Source organism: Heterodontus francisci, chromosome 4, assembly GCF_036365525.1.
Source record: "Heterodontus francisci isolate sHetFra1 chromosome 4, sHetFra1.hap1, whole genome shotgun sequence".
Lineage (NCBI taxonomy): Eukaryota > Metazoa > Chordata > Chondrichthyes > Heterodontiformes > Heterodontidae > Heterodontus > Heterodontus francisci.
In genome coordinates, this window is record NC_090374.1 from 2,180,185 (window position 1) to 2,204,184 (window position 24,000).

Consider the following 24,000-nt stretch of genomic DNA (forward strand, 5'->3'; position numbering starts at 1 on the left):
GTGGGTGCGAGAACACAGCCCTGTTTCACGCCACTCAGGATAGGAAAGGGCTCTGATGAGCCACCATGTTGAATTGTGCCTTTCATATTGTCATGGAATGAGGTGATGATACTTAGTAGCTTTGGTGGACATCCGATCTTTTCTAATAGTCTGAAGAGACCACGTCTGCTGACGAGGTCAAAGGCTTTGGTGAGATCAATGAAAGCAATGTAGAGGGGCATCTGTTGTTCACGGCATTTCTCCTGTATCTGACGAAGGGAGAACAGCATGTCAACGGTCGATCTCTCTGCACGAAAGCCACACTGTGCCTCAGGGTAGACTCGCTCGGCCAGCTTCTGGAGCCTGTTCAGCGCGACTCGAGCAAAGACTTTCCCCACTATGCTGAGCAGGGAGATTCCACGGTAGTTGTTGCAGTCACCGCGGTCACCTTTGTTTTTATAGAGGGTGATGATATTGGCATCGCGCATGTCCTGTATAAAGCTCTGGTTAGGCCCCAACTAGAGTATTGAGTCCAGTTCTGGTCGTCAAATGTTAGAAAGGATGTGAGGGTGCAGAGGAGTTTTAATAGAACGGTTCCAAGGATGAAAATTCAGCTGCAAGGTTAGGTTGGGGAAGCTGGGATTGTTCTCCTTGGGGGAGAAAAGGACATTGAGGGGAGTTTTTATAGAGGTGTACAAGACTATGACAGTTTAGATCTGGTATCCTCTCATCATTAAACAACGCTAGTTGAAGCCACTTCCTTGCCCAACAGAACTCTGTCACCTCACCAGATTTACCATCTTCTGATGTGCATCAGCCATGTGTGCAGCAAGTGTATACGTCTGCAGGGCTACTGGCTACCTACGTTACGGAGCTGGAGCTGCGGGTGGATTCACTGTGGAGCATCAGTGATTCTGAGATAGGATCATCGTGGATAGCAGGTTAAGTGAGGTGGTCACACAGCAGGTAAATGCTGCAAAGGTAGAAAGGGAATGGGTGACCACCAGGCAGAGTAGAGGAAGGCAAGTAGTGCAGGAGTCCTCTGTGGCCATCTCCCTCTCTAACAGATACTACCGCTTTGGATATTGTTGGGGTAGATGGCTCAGGGGAAAGCAGCAAGAGCCAAGTTCATGGCACCATGGGTGGTTCTGTTGCACAGGAGTGGAGGAAGGTCCTACAATATAGGGAGTTTGGACATAAATTTAAAAAGTAGCACCTCAAAGGTAGTAATCTCTGGATTACTACCAGTGCCATGCATTAGTGAGAGCAGAAATAGCAGGAAAGATCAGATGAATACGTGGCTGGAGAAATGGTGCAAGGGGGAGGGATTCAGATTCCTGGGTCGTTGGGACTGGTTCTGGGGAAGGTGGGACCAGTACAAGCTTGACTGGTTGCAACTGGGCTGGGACCAATTTCCTTGGTTGGGGGTGGGGTGGTATTTGCTAGTGCTGTCGGGGAGGGTTTAAACTGGAATGGCAGGGGGATGGGAATCTGAGCAGGGAGACAGAGGAGGGGGAAACAAGGATAGAAATGAAAGACGGAAAGGTAAGAGGCAAAAGTGGAAGGCAGAGAAAACAAGGGTGAGAAACAAATGGGGCCATAGTGCAAAATAAAGCTAAGCTGACTAACGATGTTAAACAGACAAGTATAAAGGCATTGTGTCTTAATGCACGGAGCATTCGCAATAAGGTAGATGAATTAACAGCGCAAATAGACATAAACGGTTATGACATAGTTGCAATGACGGAGACATGGCTGCAAGGTGACCAAGGATGGGAAGTGAACATCCAGGGGTATTCAAAAAAAATAATTAGGAAGAACAGGCAAAAAGTGAAAGGAGGTGGAGTAGCATTGTTAGTAAAGGAGGAAATCAGTGCAATAGTGAGGAAGGATATTGGCTCGGAAAATCATGATGTAGACTCTGTATGGGTGGAGCTAAGAAATACAAGGGGCAGAAAACTTTGGCGGTTGTTTTCTATAGGCCCCCAAACAGTAATGGAGATGTAAGGGATGGCATTAAACAAAATTAGAGACGTATGCAATAAGGGTACAACTGTAATCATAGATGGCTTTAATCTACATATAGATTGGTCAAACCAAATTAGCAATAATACTGTGGAGGAGGATTTCCTGGAGTCTGTAAGTGATGTTTTTTAGACCAATATGTTGAGGAACCAACTGGAGAACAGGCTATCCTAGACTGGGTATTGTGCTTTGAGAAAGGATTAATTAACAGTCTTGTTGTGCGGGGTCCCTTGGGGAGTAGCGACCATAACATGATAGAATTCTTCATTAAGATGGAGAGTGAAGTAGTTGAATCCGAAACTAGGGTCCTGAATCTAAATAAAGGAAACCATGAAGGTATGAGGCGTGAGTTGGCTATGGTAGATTGGGGAACTTTACTAATCGAGTTGACAGTGGATAGGCAATGGATAATATTTAAAGAACGTGTGCATAAATTACACCAATTATTCATTCCTGTCTGGCACAAAAATAAAACCGGAAAGGCGGCTGAACTGTGGCTTACAAAAGAAGTTAGGGATATTATTAGATCCAAAGAGGAGACATATAAAATTGCCAGAAAAAGCAGCAATTCTGAGGATTGGGAGGAGTTTAGAATTCAGCAAAGGAGAGCAAAGAGGTTGATTAAGCAGGGGGAAATAGAGGATGAGAATAAACTTGCGGGGAACATAAAAACTGACTGTAAAAGCTTCTATAAATATGGGGCGAGAAAAAGATTAATGAAGACAAATGTAGGTCCCTTACAGTCAGACACGGGGGAAATTATAATGGGGAACAAAGAAATGGCAGAACAATTAAACGCATACTTTGGTTCTGCCTTCACAAAGGAGGACACAAATTACCTTCCAGAAATGTTAGGAAACCAATGATCTAATGAGAGGGAGTAACTGAAGGAAATCAGTATTTGTGAAAGAATAGTGCTTGGGTACTTAATGGGGTTAAAAGCTGACGAATCCCCAGGGCCTGATAATCTGCATCGCAGAGTATGAAAGGAAGTGGCCCTAGAAATAGTGCATGCATTGGTGGTCATCTTCCAAAATTCTATAGACTCGGAGCAGCTCCTATAGATTGGAGGGTGGCAAATGTAACCCCACTATTTAGAAAGGGAGGGAAAGAAAAAACAGGGAATTACAGCCTTACATCAGTAGTGGGGAAAATGCTAGAGTCTATTATAAAGGATGTGATAGCTGAACACCTGGAAAGTATAAACTGGATTGGGCAAAGTCAGCATGGGTTTATGAAAGGGAGATCATGCTTAACAAATCTACTGGAGTTTTTTGAGGATGTAACTAGTAGAAAAGATAAGGGAGAACCAGTGGATGTGGTGTATTTGGATTTTTAGAAGGCTTTTGATAAGGTCCCACATAAGAGGTTAGTGTGCAAAATTAAAGCACATGGGACTAGGGATAATGTACTGGCTTGGGTTGAGAATTGGTTGCCAGACAGGAAACAGAGTAGGAATAATTGGGTGTTTTTCCACGTGACAGGCAGTGACTAGTACTGCAGGGGTCAGTGCTTGGGCCCCAACTATTCACAATATATGTTAATGACTTGGGTGAGGCAACTAAATGTAACATTTCCAAGTTTGCAGACGAGACAAAGCTGGGAGGGAAAGTGAGCTGTGAGGAGGATGCAACGAAGCTCCAGTGTGATTTGGACAAGTTGGATGAGTGGGCAAATGCATGGCAGATGCAGTATAATGTGGATAAATGTGAGGTTAACCACTTTGGTTGTAAAAACAAAGGCAGATTATTATCTGAATGGTGAAAGTTGGGAAAGGGGGAGATGCAATGAGACCTGGGTGTCCTTGTACGCCAGTCGCTGAAAGCAAGCATTCAGGTGCAGCAAGTAGTTAGGAAGGTGAATGGTATGTTGGCCTTCATTGAAAGAGGATTTGAGCACAGGAGCGAGGATGTCTTACTGCAGTTATCCAGGGCCTTGGTGAGACCACATCTGGAGTATTGTGTGCAGTTTTGGTCTCCTTATCTGAGGAAGGATGTTCTTGCCATGGAGGGAGTGCAAAGAAGATTTAATAGGCTGATTCCTGGGATGGCTGGATTGACGTATGAGGAGAGATTGGGTTGACTAGGCCTATATTCACGAGTTTAGAAGAATGAGAGGGGATCTCATAGAAACCTATAAAATTCTAACAGGACTAGTACAGGCTAGATGTAGGGAGGATGTTCGCGATGGCTGGGGAGTCCAGAACCAGGGGTCACAGTCTCAGGACAAGGAGTATGCCATTTAGAACCGAGATGTGGAGAAATGTCTTCACTCAGAGGGTGGTGAACCTGTGGAATTCTCTACTGCAGAAGGCATGGAGGCCAAGTCATTAAATATATTCAAGAAGGAGATAGATATATTTCTTAATGCCAAAGGGATCAAGAAATATGGGGAGAAAGTGGGAACAGGGTACTGAATTAGACGATTAGCCATGATATTTTTTGAATGGTGGAGCAGGCCCGAATGGCCTACCCCTCCTATTTTCTATGTTACCTGCTCCTAATTTGTATGTTCGTATCTTCATTTGGGAGGACCTGGGTGCCCTTGCACCTGAATCAAAGTTAATATGCGGATACGGAAAGCAATGGTATGTTAACTTTTGTTGGAAAGGGATCGCAGTGTAAAAGCCTGGAGCTCGGTGACCAGTGGTGTTCCGCAGGGATCTGTTCTGGGACCTCAGCTCTTTGTGATTTTTATAAATGACTTGGATGAGGAAGTGGAAGGCTGGGTTAGCAAGTTTGCCGATGACACGAAGGTTGCTGGAGTTGTGGATAGTGTGGAAAGCTGTTGTAGGTTGCAACGGGACATTGACAGGATGCAGAGCTGGGCGGAGAAGTGGCAGATGGAGTTCAACCTGGAAAAATGTGAAGTGATTCATTTTGGAAGGTCGAATTTGAATGCGGAATACAGGCTTAAAGACAGGATTCTTGGTAGTGTGGAGGAACAGAGGGATCTTGGGGTCCATGTCCATAGATCGCTCAAAGTTGCCACCCAAGTTGATAGGGTTGTTAAGAAAGCGTATGGTGTGTTGGCTTTCATTAACAGGGGGATTGAGTTTAAGAGCCGCGAGGTTATGCTGCAGCTCTATAAGGCCCTGGTTTGACCACACTTGGAATATTGTGTTCAGTTCTGGTCGCCTCATTATAGGAAGGATGTGGAAGTTTTAGAGAGAGTGCAGAGGAGATTTACCAGGATGCTGCCCGGACTGGAGGGCATGTCTTACAAAGAAAGGTTGAGGGAGCTAGGGCTTTTCTCATTGGAGCGTAGAAGGATGAGAGGTGACTTGATAGAAGGGTACAAGATGATGAGAGGCATAGATAGAGTGGATAGTCAGAGACTTTTTCCCAGGGTGGAAAGGGCTATCACCAGGGGGCATAATTTTAAGGTGATTGGAGGAAGGTTTCGGGGAGATGTCAGAGGTAGGTTCTTTACACAGAGAGTGGTGGGTGCGTGGAATACACTGCCAGTGGTGGTAGTAGAAGCAGATACATTAGGGACATTTAAGCGACTCTTGGATAGGTACACGGATGATAGTATGAAGGGTATGTAGGTAGTTTGATCCTTATTAAGGATTAAAGGTTCGGCACAACATCGTGGGCCAAAGGGCCTGTACTGTTCTATGTTCGAAGTCTTACTAGAATTTTTTTATTTGTTTGTGGAATGTGGGCGTCGTTGGCTAGGCCAGCATTTATTGCCCACCTCTAATTGCCCTTGAACTGAGGTGGCTTGCTAGGCCATTTTAGAGTCAACCACATTGCTGTGGGCCTGGAGTTACATGTCGGGTAGGCAAGACCAGGTAAGGATGGCAGATTTCCTTCCCTAAAGGACATTAGTGAACGAGATGGGTTTTTACAGCAATCGACAATGGTTTCATGGCCATCATTAGACTAGCTTCTAATTCCAGATTTATTAATTGAGTTCAAATTTCACCAACTGCCGTGGTGCGATTTAGACCCATGTCGCTAGAGCATCAGCCTGGACTCTGGATTACTAGTCCAGTGACATTACCACTATGCCATCGCTTCCGGGCATTGGTGAGGTCATACTTGGAATACTGTGTGCAGTTTTGGACTCCTTACCTGAGGAAGGACATTCGTTGCACTCTCTCTAGGGCAAGTAAGTTCACTAAACTGGTTCCCGGGATGAGATGATTGTCCTATGAGGAGAGGTTGTGTAGACTAGGCCCATATTCTTGGAGTTTAGACGAATTAGAGGTGATCTAATTGAAACATATAAAATTAATAAGCGACTACCCCACAGGGTTGTGGGAGTGGTGAAGGAGCTCTTGCCCAACAGCACTGTGGGGAGTAGCTTTATCACATGGACTGCCAAGGTTCAGGAAGGTGTCTTATTAATGTCTTCTCAAAGGCATTTAAGGATGGGCAATACATATAAGAGCAGGGAGATTATGATGGAGCTGTATAAAACACTAGTTAGGCCACAGCTGGAGTACTGTGTACAGTTCTGGGCACCACACTATAGGAATGATGTGATTGCACTGGAGAGGGTGCAGAGGAGATTCACCAGGATGTTGCCTGGGTTGGAGCATTTCAGCTATGAAGAGAGACTGGATAGACTAGGGTTGTTTTCCTTAGAGTAGAAAAGGCTGAGGGGGTGGGGGGACCTGATTGAGGTATACAAAATTATGAGGGGCGTAGATAAGGTAAATAGGAAGAAACTTTTTCCCTTAGCGGAGAGGTCAATAACCAGGGGTCATAGATATAAGGTAAGGGGCAGGAGGTTTGGAGGGGATTTGAGGAAAAAATTTTCACCCAGAGGGTGGTTGGAATCTGGAACACACTGCCTGAAGGGGTGGTGGAGGCAGGAACCCTCACAACATTTAAGAAGTATTTAGATGAGCACTTGAAATGTCATAGCATACAAAGCTACAGGCCAAGTGCTGAAAATGGGATTAAAACAGATAGGTGCTTAATGGCTGGCATGGACACGATGGGCTGAAGGGCTTGTTTCTGTGCTGTATAACTCTATGACTGACATTCTGGCTTTGCCAAAGGTGCCCTCGTCCCAGGAATGAATTTTAAAAAAATGCTTGTGTGCACATTTTAAAATGGAAACTGCTATATAAACTTGTGACCAAGTGGTGATATAGCAACTTAGTTTTGTATGTCCCAGAGAGAGTCTAATCAAAGCTACTCTTCCCAAATATTATAAAATTTAAAGGGTTATTTAAAAATTTGAGAATAGAATGTATGACAGTAAAATTGTCTTGGTGCACCCTGTTTGAATTATCCCCCAGGTTCTAACCATGCTTCAACAGAGGGCTACCCTTGGCCTTTTGACTTGCCATGTGCAATGCTGTTGAGAAGTCAGCTAGTTGTACACAAATAATGTGGACTTAATATGGCAAATGGTGCTGAGGATGATGAAAGACAGCAGGAGAATGTAGCATCGCAGGATGGGCAGAATAGAGAAACATAGAAAATCGGAGCAGGAGTAGGCCATTCGGCCCTTCGGGCCTGCTCCACCATTCAAAAAAGATCATGGCTGATTGTCCAATTCAGTATCCTGTTCCTGCTTTTTCCCTATATCCCTTGATCCCTTTGGCATTGAGAAATATATATCTACCCTTCTTGAATATATTTAATGATTTGGCCTCCACTGTCTTCTGCGGTAGAGAATTCCACAGGTTCACCACCCTCTGAGTGAAGACAGTTCTCCTCATCTCGGTTCTAAATGGCATACTCCGTATCCTGAGACTGTGACCCCTGGTTCTGGACTCCCCAGCCATCGGGAAAATCCTCAGTTTCTGTGAGATCCCCTCTCATTCTTCCAAACTCTAGTGAATACAGGCCTAGTCGACCCAATCTCTCCTAATACGTCAATCCTGCCGTCCCAGGAATCAGCCTATTAAATCTTCATTGCACTCCCTCCATGGCAAGAACATCCTTCCTCAGATAAGGAAACCAAAACTGCACACAATACTCCAGATGTGGTCTCACCAAGGCCCTGTATAATTGCAGTAAGGCATCCTTGCTCCTGTACTCAAATCCTCTTGCAATGAAGGCCAACATGCCATTTGCCTTCCGAATTGCTTGCGGCACCTGAATGCTTGAAACATAGAAAGTAGGAGCAGGAGTAGGCCTTTCAGTCCTTCGAGCTTGCTCCGCCATTCATTATGATCATGGCTGATCATCCAACTCAGTAACCTGTTCCCGCTTTCGGGCCCAGACCCTTTGATCCCTTTCGACCCAAGAACTGTATCTAACTCCTCCTTGAAAACATACAATGTTTTGGCCTCAACTGCTTTCTGTGGTAGTGAATTCCACGGGCTCACCACTCTCTGGGTGAAGAAATTTCTCCTCATCTCAGTCCTGAAAGGTTTACTCGGTATCCTTAGACTATGACCCCTGGTTCTGGACTTCTCCATCGGGAACATCCTTCCTGCATCTACCCTGTCAAGTCCTGTTAGAATTTTATAGGATTCTGAGATTCCCTCCTCACTCTTCTGAACTCCAGCTTTCTTTCAGTGACTGGTGTGCAAGGATACCCAGGTCTCATTGCACCTCTCCCTTTCCCAATCTATCACCATTCAGATAATCTGCATTTTTGTTTTACAACCAAAGTGGATAACCTCACAGTTATCCACATTAAACTGCATCTGCCATGCATTTGCCCACTCACCCAACATGTCCAAATCACATTGGAGCCTCTTTGCAGCCTCCTCACAGCTCACTTTCCCCTCAAAATGGTGGTTGTGCAATTAGAAAAACCCATTTAAAAGGTCAAGAAAAAAACCCTAGTCTTGCATTTAAAGGTATCCAATAAGGGGAAAAAAGTGAATAGAGCAAATACTGTGGATACTGGAAATCTGAAATATAAACAGAAAATGGTGGAGATACTCAGCAAGGCTGGCAACATCTGGAGAGAGGAAGTGCCAGCATTTCAGGTCGGTGACCCTTTGTCAGAACTGTTGAGAACCTAGTGGAAACGGGAATTCTGGTGAATGAGCACTGACCTGAAACCGTTAACTGTTTTTCTACCTACAGATGTTGCCAGATTTGCTGAGTAGTTCCTGCTTTGTCTGTTTTTTTTTTAAGTGTTAATGTGAGGCCTGCACTATATCTGAAGCCGCAGTTGGAATACTGTGGGCAGTTTTTGACGCTGCATTGTTGGAAGGGTATAAAAGCATTGTAGATTCACCAGGATGTTACCTCAGATGTGGTGCTCTAGTTATGGACTGAGATTTTAGAAGTTGGTATTTCACTGGAGCTGAAACAGATTGAGATAAAAGTTAAGAATGATTTGATTGGTGAGGCAATTTTGAGAATGTACAGATATAAGATTATTGCAAAACAGATGAATAAGGAAGTTAAGAATTTCGTTACCCGTAGACTCTTGGTGAAAACATCAGTGCCTGCTTGATGGGCTGAATGTTTCTATGCTGTGATAATCTCAGAACTTTATTATAATCACTAGGATACATAAGGATCTGTTAGAAGTGCGAGGTATGGCTTGGGATTTCAACACTACCTGAACACAGGATTTCTGTGTTGAAGATTATATTTCCACGTGAAATTACAAGATTGCTGGTATTCATGTCGCAAATATACTTTTAAAAATTATATTTACCCATTTACCCTTTTGATCTGAAAATGCAGCAGAAATGTACTTGACAATCATTAAATTTGCTTTCACTTTCAGATGCTGACAGTCCTCTGTATAGTTTTAGCATTTCCTGTTATTTCAAATGTTCAGGATTTGGTTTTTCTTTTGCTTAGTATAACATGGTGAATAGTGAAAGACTAGGAATGACAAGCGGCTGATCTGTTTAAAATTGTCACTGAGGGCGAGTAGACGAGTTAGGAGAAATTTCTTTACACATGCTAGTTAGGGCATTGACTGCTTTGCCGCACACCATTGAGTCATTTAACAGAAAATTGGATCAATATTTGAAGCAGGGAAAGATACAGGGCTATGGAGGGAGGCAATGCAACTTAATTTTGGATTACTTTAGCATAGAGCCAGCATAGATACAAAGAACAAAAGAAAATTACAGCACAGGAACAGGCCCTTCGGCCCTCCAAGCCTGCGCCGATCCAGATCCTCTACCTAAACATGTCGCCTATTTTCTAAGGGTCTGTATCTCTGCTTCCTGCCCATTCATGTATCTGTCTAGATACATCTTAAAAGACTCTATCGTGTTCGCATCTACCACCTCCGCTGGCAACGCGTTCCAGGCACCCACCACCCTCTGCGTGAAGAATTTTCCACGCATATCCCCCCCCTAAACTTTTCCCCTTTCACTTTGAACTCGTGACCCCTAGTAATTGAATCCCCCACTCTGGGAAAAAGCTTCTTGCTATCCACCCTGTCTATACCTCTCATGATTTTGTACACCTGAATCAGGTCCCCCCTCAACCTCTGTCTTTCTAATGAAAATAATCCTAATCTACTCAACCTCTCTTCATAGCTAGCGCCCTCCATACCAGGCAACATCCTGGTGAACCTCCTCTGCACCCTCTCCAAAGCATCCACATCCTTTTGGTAATGTGGCGACCAGAACTGCACGCAGTATTCCAAATGTGGCCGAACCAAAGTCCTATACAACTGTAACATGACCTGCCAACTCTTGTACTCAATACCCCGTCCGATGAAGGAAAGCATGCCGTATCCCTTCTTGACCACTCTATTGACCTGCGTTGCCACCTTCAGGGAACAATGGACCTGAACACCCAAATCTCTCTGGACATCAATTTTCCCCAGGACTTTTCCATTTACTGTATAGTTCACTCTTGAATTGGATCTTCCAAAATACATCACCTCGCATTTGCCCTGATTGAACTCCATCTGCCATTTCTCTGCCCAACTCTCCAGTCTATCTATATTCTGCTGTATTCTCTGACAGTCCCCTTCACTATCTGCTACTCCACCAATCTTAGTGTCGTCTGCAAACTTGCTAATCAGACCACCTATACTTTCCTCCAAATCATTTATGTATATCACAAACAACAGTGGTCCCAGCACGGATCCCTGTGGAACACCACTGGTCACACGTCTCCATTTTGAGAAACTCCCTTCCACTGCTACTCTCTGTCTCCTGTTGCCCAGCCAGTTCTTTATCCATCTAGCTAGTACACCCTGGACCCCATGCGACTTCACTTTCTCCATCAGCCTACCATGGGGAACCTTATCAAACGCCTTACTGAAGTCCATGTATATGACATCTACAGCCCTTCCCTCATCAATCAACTTTGTCACTTCCTCAAAGAATTCTATTAAGTTGGTAAGACATGACCTTCCCTGCACAAAATATCAGCCTTCTCTGCTGTAAACTTCTATGATTCTGTGTTTCAAACTTAGCTGAAATTTGCGTTTCTCCTGATAGTGATGGACTGACTTTTTTTTTTGCAGTATCTGGGAGATGTGAAGTGAAGTTGGCTGGGACCTAGACTGAACTATCTGTGCATAGGCAGGATTATTTCTACAGCTTCAGGATGAATGGGGATATGCCTCATGTTCCCATCACGACACTTGCTGGAATTGCTAGCCTCACTGATTGTAAGTACTGAATTTTGTATACCAATCTATTACAGGCTTCTAAAAGTCGTAATGTTCCTGTTGGAATTCTACAGTTTGAACATAATGTATTTGAGGCATGATTAGGGCTCAGACTGCATAGCAGTGTTCACTACAGAAGTCTTTACAATCACTTTTTTAAACATGTGCAAAGTGCATTAAACACATGCTTCAAATTAATTTTCATATGTGGGACCTCAATGTGGATTATATATTTATTTTATGTATTTTCATACTTGTGCAGTTTTTTGCTAAAATGTTTTTTAATTCTTGTTTTCTGTTGATTTGTACAACAATTAATTATATATTATGCCAGCATTCAGTCATCTAAGACCCAATTTTGATGTATCAACCCATAATTGTGTATTTGGCTAATTGACAAATGATCATGGTGTTTTGCTTGCACCACCCATATTTAATAAACAATCATCCATCAGTAAACATTTTAATAGTACTGATAGTTATTGACGAAGGTGATTAAGGGTATTGCTAAGTCTTCCTGCATCTAGCACTTTTGCAGAACTTTATGCGCTCATTTGAGCATTTTATTTTCCAGATTTTGTCTGAACAGATGAGGACTGATGTCCTTGTGGTGCAGTTTGCTAGTGCGATTGAGGAGGGTTGAAACTAACTTGTTGGGGGCTGGGAACCAGGAGGTAATGCTAGAGAAGAAAGACAAGGTGCACAAAGAATTGGGAGAGACAAACAGCACTAGACTAAGTAATAGTAAGGTATTGGGTGGGTTCAGATTAAGAGGGAATACAATAAAAGGTCTAAATCGACTGACGTGCATGTATGTGAATACATGGAATATGGTAAATAAGGTTGGTGAGCTGCAAGTGCAGATAGCCATGTAGGAACATGATATTGTGGTGGAGACATGTCTCAAAGAAGAGCAGGACTGGGTACTCAATATTCCTGGGGATGAGGTGTTCGGAGAAGATAGGGAAGGAGGAGGGGTGGCATTATTAATTAAAGAGAATAGTCATCCACTATCTCTGCAGCTATCTTTTTTAGAACCCTCTGGTGTAGGCCATCAGGTCCTGGAGATTTGCATACAAACAAGAGTAGGCTATTCGGCCCCACGAGCCTGCTCTGCCATTCTATAAGATCATGGATGATGTGTTTGTGCACACAACTCCACTTTCTGGCCTACCCCCGACACCCTTCGTCTCCCTTGTTCGTCAAGAATCTGGCTACCTCTGCCTTCAAAACATTCAATGACCCTGCCTTCACCGCTCTCCAGGGAAGAGTTCCACTGACTCGAGACCTGTTGAGAAAAAAGAATTTCTCCTCATCTCCGTCTTAAATGGGAGACCCCTTATTTTTAAACTGTGGCCCCTGGTTTTAGTCTCTCCCACAAGGGGAAACACCCTTTCCACGTCCACCCTGTCAGGTCCTCTCTGGATTTTAAATGTTTCAGTAAGATCACCTCTCATCCTTCTAATCTTCAGTGAACGCAGACCCAACCTCTCCAACCTTTCCTCATAAGATAAACCTCTCGTCTCAGGAATCAGTCGAGCTTGAGATATGGTGCAGGAGGGAGGGCTTCAGGTTCTTGGGTCATTCGGACCCATTCTGGGGTGGGAGGCATGTATTCAAAAAGGATGAGTTGCACCTCAACAAGACTAGGACCAGTGTCCTCATGGGGAGGTTCACTAGTGTGGTTGGGGAACATTGAAACCGAACTAGCAGCAGGGTGGGCACCAGCAGACAAAGTAGAAAAGGGGAATAAGTTGCAAAAATGAGTGGTGTGTTCGATAGTAGGAGAAGGGAGTAGTACCATATTTGATAGGAGCAGACTAGAACGACGATGAGGAATACAAAGGCAGGTTTATCATACATGTATATAAATGCACAGTGTTGTGAATAAAGTTGGTGAGCTGCAAGCACAAATAAGTGATGTCTTAACGAAAACTTGGCTTAAAAATGGTGAGGACTGGCCGCTTAATATTCAAGTGTATGAAGTGTTCAGAAAAAGGTAGGGAAGGAAAAAAGGTGAGATGGCAGTACTGATGAGGGAAGACACTAGTGTTGGAACGATAGGATGTCCTTGAGGGGGCAAGGACAGAATCCATTTGGTTAGAGTTGAGAAGCGAAAAGGGCATGATTGCACTGCTAGGGGTATTCTATAGGCCTCCAAATAGTGAGACGGGGAAGAGCAGATTCCCAGGGAAAGCAGATGCGCAAGAAATATAAAATGGCCATCTTGGGGGACTTTACCCAAATATTGGTATAATGTTTGAGTTGTTGACCCTTCTACAAAGGTGTCAACCGACGTGGCGGACAAAGAGACACTTACATGAGATACTTCGTATGAAACACTTTTATTGATACTTAAATCACTTGTTAAGCTACTCGTTATTTCACTTGTTAAACTACTTGCTACAATAAATCACAAGACTCATGGCTTGGACTTAAATACTACCCATTGCGAGGCGATCAGTCTCCCTCCCGATGGGTTCTCTTCACTGAGTCCCAGACACAGGGCTCTCTTCCGAGATGGTTGTACCTGCAGGTCTTCACTCCTGATGTTTCCAGTGTTGTTCCTTTTATCCAGGTTCTGCAGGCGACGAGTTGTGATACGCATGTACACCTGGCCCAAGTTCCATTGTCTCGTTGAGACTTAACCTCATCATCTGTTTGACTAGGTCTCCGTTAAACAAGATTCCTCTCTCTGTCCATTGTTCCTTGTTTGGCGACCTTTTGCCAGCAGTTTTATGTTAAGCAATTCTTAGCACATGCTGCTTGGTCAGCAGGCTGATTCCTTAAATTGCAACTACAGCTCTTTTCTCCACTTCACAGTTCTGGTGCTCGTGCAAGATTGGATTCTTTACCCATCATGCTTTGTAGATGTTTAGCTTTTAGCCGTATGATTACAGAGTAAAGGGTAAGGAGGGAGAGGAATTTCTGTAATGTGTTCAGGAGAACTTCCTTGACCAGAATGTTCTCGGTCCAACTGGGTAGGAGGCATTGCTGGGAAATGAGGTGCGACAAGTGGACCAAATATGTGTGGGGGTGCACTTGGGTAAGAGTGATCATTGTATCATAAGATTTAGACTAGTAAGGGACTAAAACCTGACGCATCCCCAGGACCTGATGGCCTATGTCCTAGGGTTCTAAAAGAGGTAGCTGCAGAGATAGTGGATGCACTGTTATGATTTTCCAAAATTCCCTAGATTCTAGAATGGTCGCAGTGGATTGGTAGTTAGCAAATGTAGCATCGCTATTGAAGAAAGGAGGGAGAGAAAAAACTGAATCAAGGCCAGTTAGCCTGACTGACATCAGTCGTTGGGGGAATATTATTAAGGAAGTCTTAACAATGCACGTAGAAAATCATAATATGATCACACAAAGTAAATGTGGTTTTACAAAAGGGAAATTGTGTTCACAAATTTATTTGTTTTTTGGGGATGTAATTAGGGTAGACAAAAGGGAACCAGTAGCTGTAGTACACTTGGATTTTCAAAAGGTGTTTGATAAGGTACCCTCATGAAGTTGGGGTTAATATATCAACATGAATAGAGGATTGCTTAATGGAAAGGAAACACAGATAAACAGGGCAGTTTCAAGTTGTCAGGCTGTAACTAGTGGAATGTTGCAAGGATCGGTGCTGGGCCTCAGCTATTAATATTAATGACTTAGATGAAGAGAGAAAGAATAATGTATCTACGTTTGGTAACAATGAAAATCTAGGTGGGAATGTAAGCTGTCAGAAGGACACAGACAGGCAGATTAAGTGAGTGGGCAACAAAGTAGCAGATGGAGTATAATGAAAGGAAGTGTGAGGTTATTCACTTTGGTAATAAATAGAAAATAGAATATTTTTGTTTGAGAGTGTTGGGCGTACTTGTACAAGGAACAGAGAAAGTTAACATCAGGTACAGCAAGCAAGTAGGAAAGCAAATGTTAGAATAAGAGCAAAATACTGCAGATGCTGGAAATCTGAACTAAAAACCAAGTGCAGACAAGGGTGATGCTTTTGTTGTCTGGCGCACCTACCTCTACCTTGCAGAGGCTGAGCGCCAACTCTCTCTCGCTTCTTTCTACTTCCCCCAGAACCATGACCCCACCACTGAACATCAAGCTACTGTCCACAGCACTGTCACTGACCTTATCTCCTTTGGAGATCTTTCCTCTACAGCTTCCAACCGCAACCCTGGACAGCCCACTTCTACCTCCTTCCTAAAATCCACGAACAGGGCTGTCCTGGCATCGTTTCAGCCCCACTGAACTTATTTCTTCCTATCTTGATTCTGTCTTTTCTCTGCTGGTCCAGTCTGTTCCCACCTACATCCGTGACTCTTCTGACACCCTATGTCATTTTGACAATTTCCAGTTTCCTGGCCCTAACCACCTTCACTATGGACGTCCAATCTCTCTACAGCTGCATCCCCCACCAGGATGGTTTGAGGGCTCTCTGCTTCTTCCTTGAACAGAGACCCAACCAGACCCCATCCACCACCACCCTCCTCCGCCTGGCTGAACTTGTTCTCACATTGAACAACTTCTCCTTCAACTCCACTCACTTCCTTCAAGTAAAAGGTGTTGCTATGGGTACCTGCATGGGCCCTAGTTATGCCTGTCTTTTTGTGGGATATGTCGAACTTACCTTGTTCCAGTCCTACTCAGGCACCCTTTGCAACTCTTTTTTTCCAGTACGTTGGTGACTGTATTGGTGCCGTTTCCTGCTCCCGCCCCCAATTGGAAAACTTGATCAGCTTTGCTTCCAATTTCTCACCTTTACATGGTCCACCTCTGACACTTCCCTTCCCTTCCTCAACTTCTCTGTCTCCATCTCTGGGCATAGGCTATTGACTAATATTCATTATAAGCCCACCAACTCCTACAGCTACCTCGACGACACCACTTCACACCCTGCCTCCTGTAAGGACCCCATTCCATTCTCCCAGTTTCTCCATCTCCAATGCATCTGCTCTGATGATGCTACCTTCCATGACAGCGCTTCTGATATGTCTTCCTTTTTTCTCAACTGAGGATTCTCTTCCCACCCCCCACACCTCCCCCCACTGTGGTTGACGGGGCCTTCAACTGTGTCTGACCCATTTCCCACACTTCTGCCCTCATGCCTTCCCCTCACTCCCAGAACTGCGACAGGGTTCTCCTTGTCCTCACTTTCCACCCCACCAGCCTCCTGATCCTCCGCCATTTCCGCCACTTCCAGCATGATGCCACCAGCACTCCGAAGGGATCGTTCTCTCCGTGACACCCTGTTTCACTGCTCCATCACCCCTGACACCTCATCCCCTTCCCACGGCACCTACCCATGTAATCGGAGGAGGTGTAATACCTGCCCTTTTACCTCCCCTCTCCTCACTATCCAAGGCCCAAACACTCCTTTCAAATGAAGCAGCGATTTACTTGTACTTTCAATTTAGTGTACTGTATTCGCCGCTCACAATGCAGTCTCTCGATATTGGGGAGACCAAACACAGATTGGGTGACTGCTTTGAGGAACACTTGCGCTCAGTCTGAAAGCTTGACCCCGAGCTTCCGGTGGCTTGCCGTTTCAATGCTCCCTCCTGCTCTCATGCTAACATTTCAGTCTTTGGCCTGCTGCAGTGTTCCAGTGAACAATAACGCAAGCTCGAGGCGCAGCACCTGATGTTTCGATTAGGCACTCTGCAGCCTTGTGGACTGAACGTTGAGTTCAATAACTTCAGACCTGCTGAGTGAATCCAGCATTTCTTGTTTTTGTTTCAGATTTCCAGCATCCGCAGTATTTTGCTTTTACTTCAGAGCATGACTGGGCTTTTTTTAATATTTTATTTTTTAACCATGTGTCTGCTTTTCATGTAGACAGAGCTGCTCATTGTTCTGCTATTAACAATCTCTCTGGACTAATGCTTTGTCTTTCATTACCAGCATTAACACACGCTTTGCTTTTGTCCCAGGACAGCTTTGTTATTTAATCTCTCCTGCCCCATCAAACACCTTCCCCTTTGTTCTCTTCCCCACCCCCACCCCCTTCATTTGCTTAAAACCTAATTCTTTTCTAACCTTTGCCAGTTCTGTTAAAAGGTCACAGACCTGAAATGTTAACCTTGCTTCCCTCCACAGATGCTGCCAGACCTGCTGAGTATTTCCAGCACTTTGTTTTTATTTAAGGCAAATGGTATGTTGACCTTTATTGCGAGGGGTTTGGAGTACAAGAATAAGGAAGTCTTGCTACAATTACATAGGGCTTTGGTGAGACCACACCTGGAGTACTGTGCACTGTTTTAGTCTCCATATTTAAGGAACAATACACTTGCATTGAAGGTGGTACAGCAAAGGTTCACTGAAATGAGAGTGTTGTTGTACAATAGGCTGAGTAAATTGGGCTTATACTCCGGAGTTTAGAAGAGTGAGAAGCAATTTCATTGAAACTTAGAAGATTCTGAAGGGGCTTGACAAGGTAGACACTGAGAGGTTGTTTCCGCTGGCTGGAACAGCCTCAGGACAAGGGGCTGATCATTTAGGGCTGAGCTGCGAAATTGTTTCATAGTCAGCATCAACAGCGCAGATGGTCGTCATTCGGCCCATCGAGTCCCTGTCGGCTCTCTACAGAACAATCCAATCAGTCCCATTCCTTGACTCTATCCCCATTGCTCTGTAGTTTTATTTCTCTCACGTGCCCATCCATTTTCCTTTTGAAATGATTCATTGTCTCAGCTTCCACCACCCTGTTAGTCAGCGATTTCCAGGTCATTACTACTTGCTGCATAAAAAGTTATTCCTCACATTCCCCTAGCATTTCTTGCCCAAAACCATAAATCTGTGTCCCCTAGTCCTTGTACCATCAGCTAATGGGAATAGGTTTGCTTTTTTCTACGCTCTCCAAATCTGTCATAATCAAATGTCCCCTCAATCTCCTTTACTCCAAGGAGAAAAACACCAGCTTCCCAAACCAAACCCTGTAGCTAAAATCCCTCATCTCTGGGACTATTCTGGTAAGTATCCTCTGCACCCGCTTAAGGATTGGCACATCCTTCCTGCAGTGTGGTGACCTGAACTGGGCACACTACTCTAGTTGGGGCCTAACCAGAGCTTTATAAAGGTTCAGCATAACCTCCCTGCTTTTGTGCTCAATACCTCTATATATGAAACCCAATATCCCAAATTCTTTGCTAATGACGCTCTCAATATATCCTGCCACCTTTAAAGCTTCATGCACATGAATCCCCAGGTCCCTCTGTCCCTGTGCACTCTTCAGGACTGTCCCATTTATTGCCTCTCCCTAACCCTTTTGCCAAAATGCATCACCTCACATTTCTTTGCATTAAATTCCATCTGCCACTTAGCTGCCAATTCCTCAAGCTTCTTTTTGTCCTGTTGCAGTTGATTTGTTTTTTTTCTGCGTTTTATGGGATGTGGGCATCGCTGGCAAGGCCAGCATTTGTTGCCTATCCGCTGTTTTTTTTTAGAGATACAGCACTGTAACAGGCCCTTCGGCCCACCGAGACTGTGCCGACCATCAACCACCCATTCATACTAATCCTACACTAATCCCATATTCCTACCACATCCCCACCTGTCCCTATGTATTTCCCTACCACCTACCTATACTAGGGGCAATTTATAATGGCCAATTAACCTATCAACCTGTAAGTCTTTGGCATGTGGGAGGGAGGGAGTTCCAGGATTTTGACCCAGTGATATATTTCATAGTCAGGATGGTGTGTGGCTTGGAGGGGAACTTGCAGATGGTGTTCCCATGTGTCTGCTGTCTTTGTCCTTCTAGGTTAAAGAGGTCAGGGGTTTGGAAAGTGCTCTCAAAGGAGGCGTGGTAGTTATGCAGTGCATCTTGTATATGGTACGCACTGCTGTCACTGGGCATCGGTGGTGGTGGATGGGGTGTCGATCAAACAGGCTGCTTTGTTCTGGATGATGTCGAGCTTCCGGAGTTGAAGCTGCACTCCTCCAGGAGAGTATTCCGTCACACTCCTGACTTATGTCGTGTAGAGAGTGGACACGCTTTGGGGAGTCAGGAGGTGGGTTACCTGCTGCAAAACTCCCAGCCTCTGACCTGCTTTTGTAGCCACAGTATTTTTGTGCCTTGTTCAGTTCAGTTTCTGGCCAATGGTTCCCCCAGGTTGTAGATAGTGGGGGATTCAGTGATGGTAATGCTATTGAATGTCATGGGGTGATGGTTCGATTCTCTCTTGTTGGAGATGGTCATTGGCCGACACTTGTGTGACGTGAATGTTGCAGAGGCAGCATGTGACAGAGCTAAGTGATCTGACAACCAACGGACCAGAGCTAAGATCTGCAGTCATGCCACATCCAGGTATAAATGGTGGTGGACAATTAAACAACTAACTGGAGGAGGTGGTTCCACAAATATCCCCATCCTGAATGATGAGGGAGCCCAGCACATCAGTGCGAAAGATGAGGCTGAAGCATTTGCAACAATCTTCAGCCAGAAGTGCCGAGTTGATGATCCATCTCGGCCTCCTCTTGATGTCCCCAACATCTCAGATGCCAGACTTCAGTCAATTCGATTCACTCGGTGTGATATCAAGAAACAACTTAAGGCACTGAATACTGCAAAGGCTGTGGGCCCTGACAACATTCCAGCAATAGTGCTGAAGCCCTGTGCTCCAGAACTAGCCATGTCGTGAGCCAAGCTGTTCCTGTGCAGTTACAACACTGGCATCTACCCTGTAATGTGGAGAATTGCCCAGGTATGTCCTGTACACAAAAAGCAGGACAAATCCAACCCAGCCAATTACTGCCCCAGCATCAGTAAAGTGACGGAAGTTGTCGTCGACAGTGCCATCAAGCTGCACTTGCTTAACAATAACCTGTCTCAGTGACGCTTGGGTTCCACCAAGGCCACTCAGCTCCTGACCTCATTACATCCTTGGTTCAAACATGGACAAAAGAGCTGAACTCGAAAGGTGAGGTGAGAGTGACTGCCCTTGACGTCAAGGCAACCTTTGACTGAGTATGACGTCAAGGAGCCCTAGCAAAACTGGAGTTAGTGGGATTTGGGGGAAAACTCACTGCTGGTTGGAGTCATACCGAGTGCAAAGGAAGATGGTTGTGGTTGTTGGAGGCGAATCATCTGAGCTCCAGCACATCACTGCAGGAGTTCCTCAGGGTACTGTCCTAGGCCCAACCACCTTCAGCTGCTTCATCAATGAGCTTCCTTCAATCATAAGGTCAGAATTGGTGATGTTTGCCGATTGCACAATTTTAAGCACCATTTGTGACTCCTCAGATACTGAAGCAGTCAGTGTAGAAATGCAGCAAGACGTGGATAATATCCAGGCTTGGGCTGATAAGTGGCATGTAACATTTGCGCTGCAGAAGTGCCAGGCAATGACCATCTCAAAGGAGAGAGAATCTAACCATCCCCCCTTGACATTCAATGACATAACGATTGCAGAATCCCCAACCATCAACATCCAGGCGGTTACCATTGACCAGAAACTGAACTGGAGTATCCATATAAATACCGTGGCTACGAGAGCAGGTCAGAGACGAGGAATCCTGAGGCGAGTAACCCGCCACATGACTCCTGAAAGCCTGCCGCTTGCCTGGATGAGTGCAGAACTAACAACACTCAAGAAGCTTGACACCATCCAGGACAAAGCAGCCCGCTTGATTGGCACCCCATCTACAAACATTCATTTCCTCCATCACCGCCGTACAGTGGCAGCAGTGTGTACCATCTGTAAGATGCACCGCAGCAACGCACAAAGGCTCCTTAGACAGCACCTTCCAAACTCGCAACCTCTCCCATCTAGAAGGACAAGGGCAGCAGTTGCATGGGAACACCACCACCTGCAAGTTCCCCTCAAGCCACACACCATCCTGACTTGGAACTATATTGCCGTTCCTTCACTGTGGCTGGGTCAAAATCCTGGAACTCCCTTCCTAACAGCACTGTTGGTGTACTGACCGCACATAGACTGCAGCAGTTCAAGAAGGCTGCTCACCACCACCTCGAGGGCAATTGAGGATAGGCAATAAATGCTGTCCTAGCCAGCGATGCCCACATGCCATTAATGATTTAAAAGAAAATGCCGAGTTTGTGCCAGTGTTGTACTGGAACAGCTTGACGAGGGACACTAGGTATCATCCTGCCTCCAAAATTGGTATCATCGGCAAATTTTGAAATTGTATACTCTATTCCAACATCCAAGTCATTTATGTACGTCAAAAGATGGTCTATTTCGACTATGACCATGAAGGAACAGCTCTGTCTACCATCCTTCAGTCTGAAAAACAGCCGTTCACCATGACTTGCTGTTTTCTGTCCTTAAGCCAATTTTTTTTAATCCATTCTGGCACTGACCTTCGTATTCCATGTGGCTCAATTTTGGTAACTAGCTTTTTATCTGGTACTTTATTAAACACTTACTTAAAATCCATGCAGACAACATACATTGCACTCCCTTCATCAACCTTCTCTGTTAATTCATCAAAAAATCATTTGGATTCCTCAAACATGATCTGCCTTTTATAACTTCTAATTATCTCAAACCTCAAGTGCCTGTTTTTTTCTCCTCTGATCCCCTGATTATCAGAGGGTTGTGAATCTTTGGAATTCTTTACGCCAGAGGGCTGTGAATGCTCTATTGTTGGGTATATTTAAGACTGAGGCAGAGTTTTGGTGTCACAAGGTATCAAGGAACATGGGGAGCGGGTTGGAAAGTGAAGGTGAAGCAGAAGTTCAGCCGTGATCACATTGAATGGCAGAGCAACCTTGAGGGGCTGAATGGTCTGCGTCTGCTCCTGTTATGTTCTTAACTGCTGGTCTTCGGTGGAGGTAATAGTGGAGTACTTGGACACTGCTTTCCAAAATTAGGCAACAGCGATTGGGTCTTGTTGGAATTTGTCATTACGCAACTTTTATATGGTTAAAAAATGGTCACTGTCACTTAATCCTAAAACTGGATAATTGGTCTTGGAGCCTGGGAAGGGCTGCTTCATGACTACCATGCAAATAAGTGCCTGTGTTTTTGCAGAATTAGAAAATAAACATTTTAAAGAATGTACCTGATGACACCTAGTTATGATTTTAGCTGTCAATTATATTGCATCTTTTGTGCGAATGCAGAGTGGTCTTGGTTTCATATTGATATAGACTGCAATTTATTTTGACTGTGAAGTGGTTTCAGTCAAACTTGGGCTGAAATTCTTATAGGTTCTGCTCTGGTTTTTCCACTGGCTGCACTTTGGACTACCTAGGAACTCAGATTTTGGAGGACCATCAGCTCGGTGAAGGATGCACTTTGGTCTGCCCCAAACTTGCTGGTCTTCCCAGCGCTATGTTTTAAAAAAGGCCGCTCTGCATGAAGGAGAAAATGGGTAATTTTCCATCCCTGGTCATTGAACCCTCGGGAGAATGAGGAACAGTCCCGGGTACAGTTTGCATCTGCGGGCTGGAGGGAAACCTTTGGGCTGGATCCTGGCCCGTGGGGAGTCATAGAGTTATACAGCACAGAAACAGGCCCTTTGGCCCATCGTGTCTGTGCCGGCCAGCAAGCATCTACCTATTCGAATCCCAATTTCCAGCACTTGGCCTGTAGCCAACACAGAAGTCCTCGAGGCGGCCAATATCCCCAGCTTATACACACTACTGAGTCAGCGGCGCTTGAGATGGCTTGGCCATGTGAGCCGCATGGAAGATGGCAGGATCCCCAAAGACACATTGTGCAGCGAGCTCGCCACTGGTATCAGACCCACCGGCCGTCCATGTCTCCGCTATAAAGACGTCTGCAAACGCGACATGAAATCGTGTGACATTGATCACAAGTCGTGGGAGTCGGTTGCCAGCATTCGCCAGAGCTGGCGGGCAGCCATAAAGACAGAGCTAAATTGTGGCGAGTCGAAGAGACTTAGTAGTTGGCAGGAAAAAAGACAGGCGCAAGGGGAGAGCCAACTGTGCAACAGCCCCGACAATCAAATTTCTCTGCAGCACCTGTGGAAGAGCCTGTCACTCCAGAATTGGCCTTTATAGCCACTTCAGGCGCTGCTTCACAAACCACTGACCACCTCCAGGCACGTATCCATTGTCTCTCGAGATAAGGAGGCCCAAGAGAAAGAAAAAAGACATTAATCCCATATTTCCTACCACATCCCCACCATTCTCCTACCACCTACCTACACTCGGGGCAATTTATAATGGCCAATTTACCTATCAACCTGCAAGTCTTTGGGTGTGGGAGGAAACCGGAGCACCCGGCGAAAACCCACGCAGACACAGGGAGAACTTGCAAACTCTGCACAGGCAGTACCCAGAATCGAACTCGGGTCCCTGGAGCTGTGAGGCTGCGGTGCTAACCACTGTACCACCCACTGTGGAAATGGAATGGCAAGAGTTGTGAGGCACCTCATATTCTATATCAAAGAAATCTGATCTCGATTGTGCTTTCCGAAATGTGCACTTTGAACTCTTTTGTAATGTATTTTTGCGCATTTTTATGAATAAAGTATATTTTTGGG

The 24,000-nt window shown here is 45.0% G+C and overlaps 1 protein-coding gene across 1 annotated transcript in view; it reads left to right on the forward strand.

Moving 5' to 3' along the window:
* LOC137368865 (nipped-B-like protein) overlaps positions 1–24,000 on the forward strand; it is a 693,066-nt gene that overhangs the window by 74,726 nt on the left and 594,340 nt on the right. Inside the window, exon 2 of the mRNA XM_068029073.1 lies at positions 11,377–11,523. Within this exon, the coding sequence (XP_067885174.1) occupies positions 11,460–11,523 (64 nt within the window). The 5' untranslated portion in view covers positions 11,377–11,459. The remainder of the gene's footprint in view (positions 1–11,376; positions 11,524–24,000) is intronic.